The 15743-nt window shown below is 38.3% G+C and overlaps 1 protein-coding gene across 1 annotated transcript in view; it reads right to left on the bottom strand.

The window, feature by feature from the left end:
- The window catches only part of GALNTL6 (polypeptide N-acetylgalactosaminyltransferase like 6), a 464021-nt gene that overhangs the window by 261986 nt on the left and 186292 nt on the right, over positions 1 to 15743 (bottom strand). The window contains exon 3 of the mRNA XM_057419062.1: positions 10932 to 11070. Coding sequence (XP_057275045.1) covers positions 10932 to 11070 — 139 coding nt within the window. The remainder of the gene's footprint in view (positions 1 to 10931; positions 11071 to 15743) is intronic.

The raw sequence follows: 15743 nt of genomic DNA, 5'->3' as shown, positions 1-15743 counted from the left end.
GCTTCCTCCCCTTCTCTTCACTGCACCATCCCACACCTTCCACCCATCCCGGCTTTGTCAGCACTTGCTTTGTTAGCTGAGCAGCTTTTTCAGATCTGACCTTTTCTAGCCTTTATTAAACCAACTACAGCACTCACTGGGTTCCCAGTGGGAAACTACAAGCCCTCTATAAACTACCAAGACAAAATGTTTTCCAGTGAAGATTTACATAGCATGTGTCTTAGCATGTCAAAGTACTCAATTCACAGCAACAAGCTTCAGTTGCATCTTGTTTCTGTTCCAATCTAGCTTTGTCAACAAAGCCCAGTGAAGTAGTGGTAACTAGTAATTTATGCTGCCATTTGACAAGGCTGTAAAATTACCTTGGGTGTGAACTGATGGAGGGAAAAGTAATCTTTATTTTCACAGTGGCTCACAGCTGGAAAGCAAGCAGGCATTACTGGGTACATGCCTCAATAAATGTTACAACACTTTACCTTACTAGAACAAATAAGCCTTCTCCAGAACATTACTGCTATTTTCATGACAATTAAAAAAAAAATAAAAATCACATTCTACAGTAGTGTCCTTGTTCCCGCTGGGACAGAGCTAATTTTCTTCCTAATAGCTGGTAGTTGTTGCTAAGTAATGCTTACCCTGGTCAAGGACTTTTCAGTCTCTCATGCTCTGCCAGTGAGGAGGAGCACAGGAAGCCAGGAGGAAGCAGAGACAGGAACCTGACCCAAACTAACCAAAGAGGTATTCCATACCACAGCACATCATGCACATTATATAAAGTGGGGGGAGTTACCCAGAAGACCCAGGTCGCTGCTGGGTGTCATCAGCAGATGGTAAGCAACTGTATCGTGCATCACTTGTGTTTCTTGGGATTTATTCCTCTCTCTGTTGTCTCCCTTTTCCTTAATTATTAATATTCTATGTTATTTTTTTTTTCAATTATGAAGTTGGTCTTAACCCATGGTTGTTTTTTTTTCTATCTGCAGGGAGACTGGAGGGTGAGCAAACAGCTGTGTGACAGTTGCCAGCTGGGGTTAAAACACAAGTAGAAATAGTCTGCATTACCACTGCTAAACACACAACAAATAACACTTCTTGGAAACTAGACAGGCAAAGCCCTACGCTCTTTATGTAGGTTTTCTTTAGTATGGAATTCATCAAAGCTGATAGACTTGAACGAGACACTTGTTACTTTATGTTGTAGCACGGTTAGGGTTGGAAAGGACCTTAAGATCATCTAGTTCCAAACCCCTTGCCATGGGCAGGGACACCTCACACTAAACCATATCACCCAAGGCTCTCTCCAACCTGACCTTGAACACCACCAGGGATGGAGCATTCACAACCTCCCTGGGCAACCCATTCCAGTGCCTCACCACCCTAACAGGAAAGAACTTCTTCCTTATATGCAATCTAAACTTCCCCTGTTTAACTTTGAACCCTTTCCCCCTTGTCCTGTCACTACAGCCCCTGATGAAGAATCCCTCCCCAGCATCCCTATAGGCCCCGTTCAGATACTGGAAGGCTGCTATGAGGTCTCCACACAGCCTTCTCTTCTCCAGGCTGAACAGCCCCAACTTTCTCAACCTATCTTCATACAGGAGGTGCTCCAGCTCCCTGATATTCATTGTGACCATCCTATGGACTTGCTCCAACAGCTCCCTGTCCTTTTTATGTTGAGGACACCAGAACTGCACACAGTACTCCAAATGGGATCTCACTAGAGCAGAGCAGAGGGTTTGACCTGCTGGTCACACTTCTTTTGATGCTACCTGGTATACGGTTCACTTTCTGTGTTGTCAATTTTCATCATTTTTGTCTGTCATGGAGAGTCTCTCCATCAGCAGTGCATTTCTTTGAAAAAATCCATCAGTGAGTTTGCCTCACTTGGTCCTTCGAACCAAAAGGTTTCTCTAACCAAGCAAAGAACACGAGAGGCAGATAAGCCTGAAGACACAAAACTCATCTGTGTTTGCAAAGCTTGGTTTACAAGACAGTGAGGTATAAAACCATAATGGAAAGATCTTACAAAACATTATAAAAAATTAAAAAAAAACCCCAACAAACTCTTTTACATGCTTTAAGAAACTTTTCTACTCACCCATAGGTATTAAATTTAGGCTTGGAAAAAACAAATGCATATAGAATTTTATACCATCTCAAAATCCCTCATAAGCAAGCCTACATCAGCAAGCATCTTAGTACTATAATTATATTTCAGCTAAACCTTGCACTTTATCACCTATGAATTCAAAAATATCATCAAGTAGCCTGATTTATATAATATACACACCCCCAAACCACTTGTGAGAGAGAAGAGTACAAAAAAAATCCTACAAAAACATTGATGTACTCATAAATCATTTGCTCCCACCGAGCACACTTATACGATCAATAAAACCCCTCTATTTTGAGTCTAGGTTCATCTTCCTGGCTGAAGGAGAAGAAACAGGATTAGAATCTCAGATTTTTGCATCTCAAAGTGCATCTTAAGCATGCTACTGCAGGCATAAACCAATCGGTAGTTTGGTCAACTACCCTTTAACTTCTGTTTTATAAATCCTTATTATCCTTTTACCAGTCCCTCTTACATTTCAAAGCTATCCTAAAGGCTTCTAGGAACCCTCTGGTGGGTATCAGCCACTCCAGTTTTGTGCCAGTCCTCAGGTACTTGTCCCAGTTGTCTTGATCTTGAGAGGGACCTCAAAAAGATATCAGTTCTTCATGGGTACATCCCATCAGGGCATAAGGACTTACTATGTCCAGTTTGCTGAAGTATTTTAAGATGGTTCTTTGTGGTCTACCTCCATCTCTTCTCCACTCCCTTTCACAGCAATATGTGACCAGGCTCACACCCCTCTCTCAATATCATCTCCCATACACAATATATGAAATAAAATAATGGGTAAGATATTACTAGGTCTGACCAGTACCTATAGCACCAAAATCCCAGCTGGTAGACATGGGAGCAAAAGCTGTGAAAGTGCTGCCTTCAGGCGTCATGGCCCACATGTACCTGTAAGATAAGCAAGTTCTCTTGCCTGCTACTACATCTTGTGGCCAGTGCAGCTTTCAGAAAATAAGCGCTCAATAATGTTATTCATAATCAAACTAGACAAAAGAGAAAGAAGTTGGCTTTTTTATTCCACCCTGCTGCACATTTACTGTCCCTATTACATGAGGTCTAACAGTTAATTCTGTTGCCAGCAAGAATGTACTGCTGGCACTTGCTATGTTTTGTTATTAGAGCTGAAATTTCATTTGCTTAAGTATCCAGTCTTATGCAAATTCACATTAGATACATGCCTAATTGTATGGAAAAAAAACCCAAACTTGGAAAGGAAGCAAGAATGGATGTATAAAGGAAGGTGTACTGAGGCTTTTCATAAAACTATTAACAGCATATATCATCACTTTCACCTGTGAAGTGCAAAGGTACAGACCCCCAGAACATTCCACATCTGACAGATCTTAGTGAAGTTACACATACTTTCCAATTTTACTATTGTGTTATGTGAGAGAGAAATTCTCTTTAACTGCTGCCAAATGCTAATAGACTTGGCTATGCAGATGTACAAAACTGGCTGGACGGTAATACCCTTCAGTATTCCTGTCCCTATTAAGTTTAGATTTCACAGTTATGTTTCCTGCAGCTTGTTATTTTCTCAGGAGTGTGGGAGGCTTCACTGGATTTTTAGTAACTTTCAAAGCATCTAAACACACAAGAACTACTTTCCTCCACTTGTATAAACAGCTTATTTCTTTATCAAATTATTTTCAGTAAACAGAAAAAGACCATCATGCTTGCACTCTCAGTGGCCTAGTAAACACTGAAACCTGTTTCTCACCAAAAGGACAGAAGGGGAATCACCAATCTTTAGCCACATTTTAGATGATGCTGTCAGAAAAAAAGGACACAGAAAGCACCCAGAAAGCACTTGGGAATTACTCCATGTTGTTACTATCAATACATATTGTGCAGAGGAACTGACAGCAGGCATGACAGAGACAGAAGGCCACAAGTTTTCTTGACTATAAAATATTCCTGATCCTGTTTTGAGAAGCTGTACTTCAAGTGGGATGCCCTGAAGCAATTGCAGAGAACAATCTGGTAAGGTTTGGAAATGGGGACAGTGCCTTTAATTTTTTGGACCACATGACTTTCCACCTAGTGAAGGTGGAACACACTTTGAAAAGCAGTCAGAGTATGAACCTCCAGCTTTCTCACTAGCCCACTAAAAGTACAATTTGAGTTTATCCAGTTGCTCTGTGGCCAGATGTGGTTAAGGTAATAGTAATAAACATCAGAACAAAGTAATGTGACATATGTATGTATTAAGACATTTCAGATTTCCCAAAGTGATTGAGAACTAGAAAGAAGCCTTCTACTCTGTTTCTTTCAAAATATAATCAAAAACTCAGTAGAGGATAGATCCAAACACCCAATTGCTTCCATGACCCTTATTAAATACTGTGAAGTTCAGCATATTTAGATTGAATAATTTTATATTAGTGTCTTGAAGCAAGATGACCTGAGCCTGTCTTTAAAATCACAGAATGATGAGGGAATTCATTGGATTCTATCTTGAAGTACTGGACTAAAGATGAATTTTTAAGGACAACACAAATATCTTAAACTGTAATAAATGCGTTGTATTTATAAAAAAGTTAAATACCTTCAATGCAATTACTGAAAATTTGTAGAGGCTTCAGATACGAACTACTGCATGACTGTAACTATAATTTATAATATATCCCTTTGCACAGGAGTCCAGTCATTCTAGACTTTCTGCAAAGTTTACCGAAACATAAGTAAGAACTAACAGTAACCCTCCCTCCTTCAGCAACTTAATACATATTAATTTTAGCCTCTTTTAAAAACACAAGGAACAGCAATCACACTGTATTCAAATATTCTGAGGACCATTCAGACATTCTTTCAGCTTTTGCTACTGACAAGGAGAGAGAGTTAGAGAGTTTCCATTATGCAGAACAGGTAGAGTGAAATTTGCCTTTTTTATTATGGATAGAAAATCTCATTAGTGTTCAGAACACAGATCTCACAGCCTTTAGCTAAACACCTGTATTTCTTTGATTATTTCTTGAGGCCTGTGAAAAGTTTAATGTTTAAGAAAAATGAGCACAGCTCAGACTTCTGAAAAGGAATAATGCTGGGAGTGACAGTGAAGGGGCACCACTTCACACAGCAACAGCAAGACCAGCAGGCGATGCTTAGGAGCACTGATCCCAGTCCATACAGCCTGAAATCCAGATATCACAAAACCCAGTTTGTATATTGTATGTCCTTAATGTAGACTATGACCATTAAGAATTTCAGTACAAAATGAATGTATCTATGCCCAGAGAAATTTAAAACGGATGGGATTTCTTGTGATAAATTATTAAGACAAGCCAATGAGGACTTGTGCTCCTGACTTGCAACTACATAAATTATCAAAAATTAATAGACAAATTCTAGAGAAAAAGGAGACCTGTTGTTGAAATCAAGCTATATAAGCATACCATGCCCAAAGATTTTCAATGATAATGCTTGCAGCTCTATCAATATCAGGAATTAACTTGAATTCCTTGATTCAAGAATGAAAAGCTAAAAAGTTCGATGCTCTGGTCTACAAGGACCTAGGAGTTTGAAACAGGATATGCCTCAAAATTTATATTTATGATAATGTTCAGAATAGATGACTGCAGTCATTCCCCTGAGCCTCATTAAAATCACATTTTGAATAGCATTCAAAATGTGAAAAAGATTCAGTTTTGTCTGTTTGAACAAACAAAATGGTAGGATATTTAATAATGCTGAGAAGATAAGAATTAATGGTAATTTCTATATTTAATTATTAGAATAAGTAGCATTTGTGTCTCTACAATAGAAAACAATACTGCCAGCATTCTTCCTAGCTTTAGCAGCTTTGTTGCATTCCAGACTACAGAAAGTAGCACAGGACAGGTGAAAAGAAAAAAATCAAAACACTCTTCTTGTGGGTTTTGAAATATTTCTCATACTGGTACGGAACTTATTTTCAACAACAATTCCATTGCCAACCCTCAGTACTCTCCAAACCTCATAAAATTGCCTTCCACTTCAGGTGATGAAAACTCTTATTTTCACTAAATCAGTCCTGAAATCTGATGAACTGACCTGATTATCTTGTTTCAGATTTTTATTTGAATTATAGAAAGAAAAAATAATGAATGCTTTGATTGTTTGGATTTTTTTCTTTTTTTAACTTAAAGCCAGGGGGTGATTATAGGCAAAGAACAGAGAATTAGCTAATGTAACTTGGGAAGAGCACCCACTATGAGTGGGATAGAAACAAGACAAAACCTCAGACCCTGGGAATTCCAGACCAGTCAGTCTCACCTCTGTGCCTGGCAAAATCTTGGAGCAGATTCTCCTGGAAGGCATGCTAAGGTACATGAAAATCAACAAGGTGCTTGGTGACAGCCAGCATGGCTTCACTAAAGGGAAATCCTGCCTGACCAATTTGGTGGCATTCTATGATGGGACTACAGAACTGATGGACAGGGGTAGAGCAGTTGATGTCATCTACCTGGACTTGTGCAAAGCGTTCGACACTGTCCCACAGGACATCCTTGTCTCTAAATTGGAGAGACATCAATTTGATGGACGGACCACTCGGTGGATAAAGAACTGTCTGGATGGCCGCATGCAAAGAGTTGTGGTCAATGGCTCAATGTCCGGCTGGAGACCAGTAACAAGTGGTGTCCCTCAGGTGTCGGTGTTGGGACCGGTTCAACATCTTTGTCTCTGAGATGGGCAGTGGGATTGAGTGCGCCCTCAGCAAGTTTGCACATGACACCAAGCTTTGTGGTTCGGTTGATACACTGGAGGGAAGGAATGCCATCCAGAGGGACCTCGACACGCTTGTGAGGTGGGCTGATGCCAACCTCATGAAGTTTAACCATGCCAAGTGCAAGGTCCTACACCTGGGTTGGAGCAATCCCAGGCACAGCTACAGGTTTGGCAGAGAAGAGGTTCAGAGCAGCCCTGTGGAGAAGGACTTGGGGGTGCTGGTCGATGAGAAAATGAACATGAGCCGGCTTCAGTGTGCACTCACAGCCCAGAAAGCCAACCGTATCCTGGGCTGCATCAAAAAGAGTGTGACCAGCAGGTCAAAGGGGGTGATCCTGCCCCTTTATTCTGCTCTTGTGAGACCTCAGCTGGAGTATTGTGTGCAGTTCTGGTGTTCTCAACATAAAAAGGACATGGAACTGTTGGAACAAGTCCAGAGAAGGGCCACAAGAATGATCAGGGGACTGGAGCACTTCCCGTATGAAGACAGGCTGAGAAAGTTGGGGCTGTTGAGCCTGGAGAAGAGAAGGCTGCATGGAGACCTCATAGCAGCCTTCCAGTATCTGAAGGGGGCCTATAGGGATGCTGGGGAGGGACTCTTCATTAGGGACTGTAGTGATAGGACAAGGGGTAATGGGTTCAAACTTAAACAGGGGAAGTTTAGGTTGGCTATAAGGAGGAAATTCCCTGGAATGGGTTGCCCAGGGAAGTTGTGAATGCTCCATCCCTGGCGGTGCTCAAGGCCAGGTTGGACATCTTGGGTGAGATGGTTTAGTGTGAGGTGTTCCTGCCCATGGCAGGGGGTTGGAACCTGATGATTTAAAGGTCCTTTCCAACCCTAACTATTCTATGATTCTATGTTTCTAAATGAAGAAAAAAAATAAAATAAATTCTTCAAGTATAGCTATGAGAGAAAAAACACTGAGAGGTATCAGAGAGATGCAATAGAATCCATTAAGCACACAGGAAAGCTGTTAAGTCAGCCTTAAAATAGAAGTTAACTGGTTTATTTCTCTAGGGATTTTCACAACACACACATTTTACTGTCTTAAAAAGGAAAGAAGCACCAATCTGAATACATCTTGCTGAAGTGCTTTAAATATCACACATAAAGAAAAAAAAAAAGATTGTAAAAAAAATTGAAAACTGAATTTCTTAAAGCGCAATCATCCACGCATTTGTTCAGTTACACCCATCCACCTCCCAGAAGATATAGTTTGCAAATCCCAAGGCTGATTTCCTAAGAGACCAAGACGGAGAAAGTTAATTTGGATTAGACAGAGCAAGGTCTGGTTATCTGCCATCTTTGCATACTTTGAAGAAAACCAGACACTTAGAAATAGGACTTGAAACTGTTTTGGTCTACGATTTTGGAATAAATAGTTTTGATGAAATTATTTCAGAGAAATGTAGAAACTCCCATAGCTGCTTTTAAAATTTAAATAAATTTTGATCCAAATTGCAGGATTGATCATTCCGTTTTTGTTGTATTTGAAGGTTTGAGAACTTCCTCTACTGAGAGCAATAAACCCATTCTATTTGTTTTTTTTAAACAAATCCTAGACAACATTTTCAGAAATGTTAGTCCTTGGCACAGGTAGGCCCCTGTGCAAATGGTACACACTAGACAGAAAATCAAAACCTCCATGTCCATATCATAACAGTATCCCCCAAACATGCAAAAGAAGACAGTTAAAAGCTGAATGGCAGTTAGAAGCTCCACAAATGAAAAGCCCTTTATAACACTCAGAAGCTGACAAAATTAAATTTGCCTGCTATACCTCACCTGAATTAGCTGCACTCATTTCAGTAAGAACACCCTTTTGTGGCATAGAAGCTATATAGTTTTCCAGTGAGCTTTTCTGAAAGAAACCTTACAAGCTGTTAATTACTTTCCATTTCACACATGCTTCTGAAGAGAGGACATGCAGTCTCTAAGTGAAATGAAGTCTGAGATTGGCCTGCATCATACTTAACACACAGCAGCTGAGAGATTGCTTTGTTTCTGACAGTAGTGTCTCGGAAGTTTAAGATAGACTTGCTTCAAGGTGTAACCACCAGAAGTATAGGTTATAAGCTTTGTAATTTTATCAGTGTAATACTTAGCACACAAATTTAGCAAAAAAACATTTTTTATCACTGTATTTTGATGATAACTACTGGACTACTTGTGTTACAAGTCTTTAACATAAGGAAGGTTAGAAGGACATGATGCAAGTCAGCTCACTCAGGACACTACTAAAACATCTACCATATGAGACTTCACTGAATGGTATAGGAACCTAGCTGAATTGGAAAATGAAAAAGATGCAGATACCAAGGATTCACACTTGCCAAACAAGATGCTTATGTGAAAGTCACTAAAGGGTTTGTGCAGGGGGAAGAGTGGCAGAGAAGGACTGATGTAGCACTGATTTGCTCCTAATATGTCACTTCTGACGACACATCACTCCCAATGCTTCTGGGGACTTGCATGGAAATGTCATTGACTGTGTGGACAGTAGTGGGTGAGAAACAAGTTGCCAGAAGACCAACTTATAAAAACACTAAGGTAGGATAAACGTCGGCTTCCTTTTGTATTTAGTAATAGTCCTCTGCAGTTTTGCTAAGACATGATGATTGATGAGCATATTATTACACCAACAACATAATTTAGCACAGCTGTGATGCTGTACAGCTATGCATTAAACCTCAAACATTTTGGAAACATTCTTTCTACAAATAATTTCAGGTATCTTGGTAAAGTACAAGGCAAGCAAAATATATAAAATACACAGCTTGTTAGAAAAAGTTCTTTGACTTAATTCTAACCAGTGTTTTCTCAAAACAATGATACATGGCAATTAAATACAAAACACCTCCAACAAAAGATTTTTTTAAAATATTTTGTTAATTCCTCCACTGAGAATTACTTTTTAAAATCTTACTATGCAAACATTCATATGCTGTTCATTCTTTGAAAAGGACAGCTCCACATCTGTCAGAACAACACGTGTTAGTTGCCATGATATCTCTTTTTCTTATCTTCCCTCCTTAAGAACGTCTGTCAAGCTCTCAAGTTCTGTTCAGCTCCCTGAAGAGTTTCAGTTATTCACACAGCAAAATCGTACAGGTTAAGAAGTAAGTAGCTATCCTAACCAGAAACATACTGTATAATAAAGGGGATTGTATCCAATGGAAAATACAAACCTAGTCATGGAAAAAATTAGTTTTGTCACACTCCTGTACCTTTCCCCCTTTGACTAGTTGCATAACAGCCAATTAAAAGAGGGGGAGAAATGCCATGTAAAGAGACAAATTAAACCATCCCTCTCTTCAGAGGTCAGAATGACTCTGGAGGATTAGAGCCTGAAGCCTAGAAAGGCATACATGACCTTTCCTGTTGCAGACAGAAAGCTTTACTTCTTGTACATGTGAGACAAAATTACAGAAAAGTTATGTTTGCTGAGAACTGCATGACCAATTTTAGCTCACTGGTTATTTTCCAGAATAGTCTTTATCCTGTTTCTCTGTAGGATATTACTGCTATTAAGGAACAACACCATCATCCAATCCCACCAAATTCTGCCCATATATTTCATCACGGCTCATTCTCTTCCATAATTCTACGCTCATTATCTGCGCTATCAGCACCCAATAAGCTGTAGCTACTAGGTTGCTTTCACTTCTTACGTAACAAACCAAAAGAAACATTTTGGAAACACTGGTCCAAACATTTAGCCAAAACTTTCATGCAACTTGTCATGCTGCCCAAAAAGGAAAGATCAGCTATTACCAAATAAAAACCTGAAAAACTGTAAAATGTTACTTATCACTGCCTAAAAAATCACTACCCAGAAATGCCATGAAAACAATTTTGTAATTAAGAGAGGCCTCCTATAGTCTTGATGTGTTACTAATAAAATAAGAGGCAATTTTTTAAGACAGATAGTGCAAATGATTTAACAATGGTGATAAGCTTTCCATTTCCTATTTAAAGAAAGGGGCACAATTTTTTGCCTGAGGGTTCATGACTGATCTCCCAGAAAAACAGGTTATTTAGAGATTTACAAAGATAAAAACTTAAAATCAAATAATCCAGGAAAAAAAAAGTACGTACTTAGGATGTCGGATGTCTGGCAGGGATCGCTCCAGTGCTATGTTGTTGCTAACAAATATGTTGAAGCCATTTTCTCTATATGCAGAATCATCATGGTCTTCCTCTGTAAGAGGGTATGGCTTTCCATGTTCACCTTTCCCTACAAAGAAAAAATACAATTATTTGCCTTAAACTGACAGCACAAAATGGACTACAAAGACAAAAATAAGTTAGATTGAATTTCAATTAGTATACTGCATCTGGAACATCTCTAAGGAATTTTTGGTAATTGCAATATAAAAATATGAAGTAGATACAAATAATGGGACTTGAAGGCCCCTCTGAATTCACCCAATTCATTTAACTTTCCTTCTTTCAAGAGACACAGTAAGCTTAAAGCATTTTATATATAAAAATGCGGATTAAGCTAAGACTTTTTTGCATCAGAATCAAGCTTTCATAGCAGTCATAAACAAATGGGTCAGTTTCAGCCATTCTCCTTCTGATTGATATGAGTAACATAATTACTCAGTTACTCTGTATTTCAGCAGCCAGAGCAACCCTCCAACCCCCCACCCCCTTTTCCAAAACTGACTTTTGCATTGAAGTTTAGAGTGTCCAACTTTCAAAAACAAATAGCAAGGAAACCAAATGTTTTGCTCTAGGCTCCTCGAGCACCCTTGAACTTGAAGGGACCAGCCAGATGTACTCAGTGCTTCTAACGTCTCAGCACTGCTGATTTGTTTTCAGAAAGTGGTCACTTTTGTTCCCTAAAGAAATTATCTGCTCATTCCCTGGCAAAGAACAGGTCTTCTATTCCAGCTTTCTATTCCCAAGTTATTTCTCATCATCAGTCACTTGGCTTGCTTAGTACATACCTCAGGCAAACTATACCTCTATCTCTTCCAGTCAAAGAGTAGAGAACACACAAAAACACTTCAAAGAAAATCAAAACACAAAAGCCTTCACTTCTCAATTATTTTTATTCTTCTTATTCTTTCAGAGGATGAACACTTCAGAGTTTCTAAGCCCTTCATGCCTACTCAGGTTCCCAAGAAGATACACTTTCTTCTACATCCAATTGATCAGCTTATAACCTCTCTGTCTTTCTCCCTCCAGGCCCACTTATAAGAAAATACCCCCTTCTTCCTGAGCTCTTTTAGAGACATTTATCAACTTCCCAGCTAGATTTGATAAATGACCATCTGACCCTCAGCTAATCAGGAGCAGCTGCAGGAGGGGATGAAGAGAAAGTGACTGTAAGATGATAGAAACATCCAGTGGTATTCTTAAAGCCTGTGAGCCTCTCTCATTGCTCTATTTCATCTTGTACAAGCATAAAATATTAAAAACATAGAACATGCAACTAAAGCCACTAAATTTTAGATTTTTTCAGATAAAATAATATTTAAAAACTTTGTGCATATAATTGCAATTTCATTTAAATTCTTAAAGAAAATAAGGTTACTTACAAGGGAAAAAGTTTCTATAAGGAAACTCTCTGTTTATGCTATTTCACTGCTAACAGGTACCTTGCCATTTTATTTTTTTTTAAACGTCCCCAAATGCACATAACATACTAACAAAATACAAAATCTGAGACTAAGCTTCTACATGAGTCCTTATGATTTCATACTAAGCACGAGGAGGAACCATAATCTTAAAGAGGCAGCTGATGAGTCAGAGTGCTACTTAAAATTCAACAGTACAATCATATGAAGTCTGTTTCATAATACAGTAACAATAAGCTAATGTTGTTCAACCCCGAAGACATAGAAATTTTAGCCCCTCTTGTAGCAGATATCCTAAATAGATAGCACATATGTAGTACATATTCTAAAATTTTAATTTGCTTTTAATAGGACATTTATCCAGGTAGTTACAAATATAATGGAAATTCCAGAATAAATTAACTATATGATAAAAACATGCTATTGCTAATTGATGTTTGTGCAATATAACTGTATGTCTATTCCAGCTATTCACCCTGTATGAAGAAAAGTGGATTCTTAGCTTTTCTTAAAGGAGTTCATTTGGCTATTCAGGAGATGAGTATTTTTCATAGTCCTATAGTTTCTTCATATTATCCCCTGCTAGTGACACTGAAAGCAAGTACTTCTAAAGTAGACTTCCAGTCTTACTCACTGAACATGGTGCACTATCACTGTGCACAAGCCAAAAGAATAGCTATCTTGGTTGTTATCTAGAACAACTCAGAAATGGGCTGAACCTTCTCATATTGCACTGTAGAAGTGTTTGACCAATTGCAGTCTATAAATTGCTTCTGCACTTATACAGTAAGTTGGGCCATGAAGTGCACTAGAAATTGTGAAGTGTGACTCTTTCCTAACACTATATAAAAAAGCATGAAATAAAACACATAGGGCATGAACAGAGGCTTGTGGGCTTTTATGAATCCTATGAATATTTCTCCCAGCTTTCTTGTTTGCTTGCTTTCTCACCCTGCAGCTCACACTGATTAGCTAGGGATCAGGTGGTCATGTAAAAAGCTGTTGGCTAATTTCTGTAAAAGACCTCAAATAAAACCAGACTATTTCTTATGAGAAGGAGAGAAATAGAGAGCTTAGAAGATAAGGATTAAAAAAAGTAAAAATAAAAAAGGAAGTCCAGCTTTTGGATAATCAGTAGGCCTCAGGAGTTCCTTTTGTACAAAAAAAATGTCATATATAAGTCTCACAGCATTAGAAATTATCATAAGCACATTAAAACTCTTTTCTGTCACTGATTTGCTTTCCTAGATGACTGACAGTAATTGCCATCACTGCACACTGGTTCGGAGCTGGACTATCCAAAAGTTTACCTGAAATGATAGGGTGACAAGGGGAAACTTCACAATGCAAGAGTAAAATTCTGGTGAAAAAAAGTGTGAAGGAGTTCAATGTCCCATTACTGGCTACAAAAAGCTACTTTAAACCCATCAACAGACAGATATAAGCTCTCCTATACCATTTGTTCTGCCTGAAGGCAAAACAGCAATTCAGAAGGTACGTAAGGGGTATTAAGTATTTGTAGGGAAGAGAATAAAAAAGCCCAAATTTTTGGCCTCCGAGTTTAAAAAGGGGCTTACCAAATGTGGTGGATAAAATCAGTCCAGCACCTGATACTCTGAGACTCATTTGCAATTGCAGATTAAAGAACCCCAGAATATTAGAACAATCAGACATTTTAGTTCAGTTACTTGGATTTTGATTTTTCAATGAGGTGGGAAAGAAGGGGAAGAACCCAAAAGCACAAGAATGGCACATATTCATTGTGGCCCAAAAAATCCCATTAGAATGCTCCATAGTCTGAGAAGCCTAACAACACTGTTTAATTCATACAATGTGGTCTTTGTGATTACAGTTATTACACTGATTTTTAATTCAGTACTCAATGTAGGCAATATTTTGAAAATATGTTTGGTTTTTGGTGTTTTTTTTCTTAAAACACTGTGATGGGTTTGGAGTTGACATCTCTACATTGCTTAATATTATGTTATTGTTAGAATGCACCATTAATACACAATCTCAAAATGCTTCTCCACAGATATTCAGATAAACAAAATAGTGAAGTAAGGTATTATAGCCATCCAGATAAAGTCCTAGCTTAGCCAAATATCAGATGCTTTGTAAGGCTGTTTTTAGCCCCACTCAAGGATGTTACTGTCTCCTAGGAAACAATATACTCTATACCTAGCCCTAAAGGTTTTAAGTTTTATGCTTGACAGCTTGTGATAACTGATAGTTCAAGGACACCTCAGTTAAAGCATCTTCTGCTTATTTTAAATACAGATACACCAGAAGCAGAATAAACCCTTGAACAACAGATGGCATGAAGGACAGAGAATTAGGTTGAGAAAGAAAATAAAGAAAAAAAACCCGTTGTGTATACTTGGTACAAATGTGTAACAGCAGAATAATGGCTCTGGGTTAGCAACAGTGGTACAGTTCCCAGGTATGATTATAAAGAGAATAGGGATATTATTGGCAAAATCTATCAGATGTAAATCAACTCGCACATGTAACAGTTGCTCTGCACTGCTTCAGCATGAGATGGACAGGGGGCCTTGCTTAAAATTAAAACATCAAAACACATTGAAACAAGTTCGGGTTTCACGGTCTTCTGGGTTTTGTTTTGGGTTTTTTTATAATCGAGATAAACATTATTTATAATTAAACAGGCATGGTAAAAAAAATGGCTTTGCCATATAAGTTAAAAGAAGTTAAACAGTTGCTTGACATCTTAACACAGGAAACTAAGTAGATGAAGAAAAAAGCCATTTAGTGTCTGTAGGGAGGAACTGTGTACAAATCTGAATTATTTACTGTTTATATTCACTGCTAGTAGTTTACTCAGGGAAGACTTCACAGTCACACCAAGTCAAGACTATAATTCAGTAAAATATTTAAGCACACCCTTTACTTCAAGCATTCATGCATCCTTTAATCCAGTAACAGTTGTAATAGGGAAAAAGAATTCTCTATGATGTGCTGAAAGCTTTACTAAATAAAACAAGTTTAATACATAAAACTACAAATAGTAAGTCGTCTCAGTTACATTGCATCTTGTAATTTTGGATAAAATACTTTTGCTACTTTTTTGAAGTTTATGAGGAATTTTGTCTAATACCTTTAAATATTCCATCCAGAATCTAGTACAACATCGTCTGTGCATATCATATGCAAACTCAGAGCCCATTCTCTCACATGAAAGTTCTCATGGATAGAACAGATATCTAATCTTATCCTAGAGCAATATTTCACTACAAAACTGAAGTCCCATGGTGTATTTCTTAGCAAGGGTAGAGAGAGAAATACAAATTCAAAATTAATG

This window comes from Pezoporus wallicus, unplaced genomic scaffold, assembly GCF_028554395.1.
Source record: "Pezoporus wallicus isolate ANWC-B61680 ecotype Strahan unplaced genomic scaffold, APGP_CSIRO_Pwel_v1 contig_2384, whole genome shotgun sequence".
Classification (NCBI taxonomy): domain Eukaryota; kingdom Metazoa; phylum Chordata; class Aves; order Psittaciformes; family Psittacidae; genus Pezoporus; species Pezoporus wallicus.
This window is presented reverse-complemented; position numbering and strand designations above follow the sequence as displayed.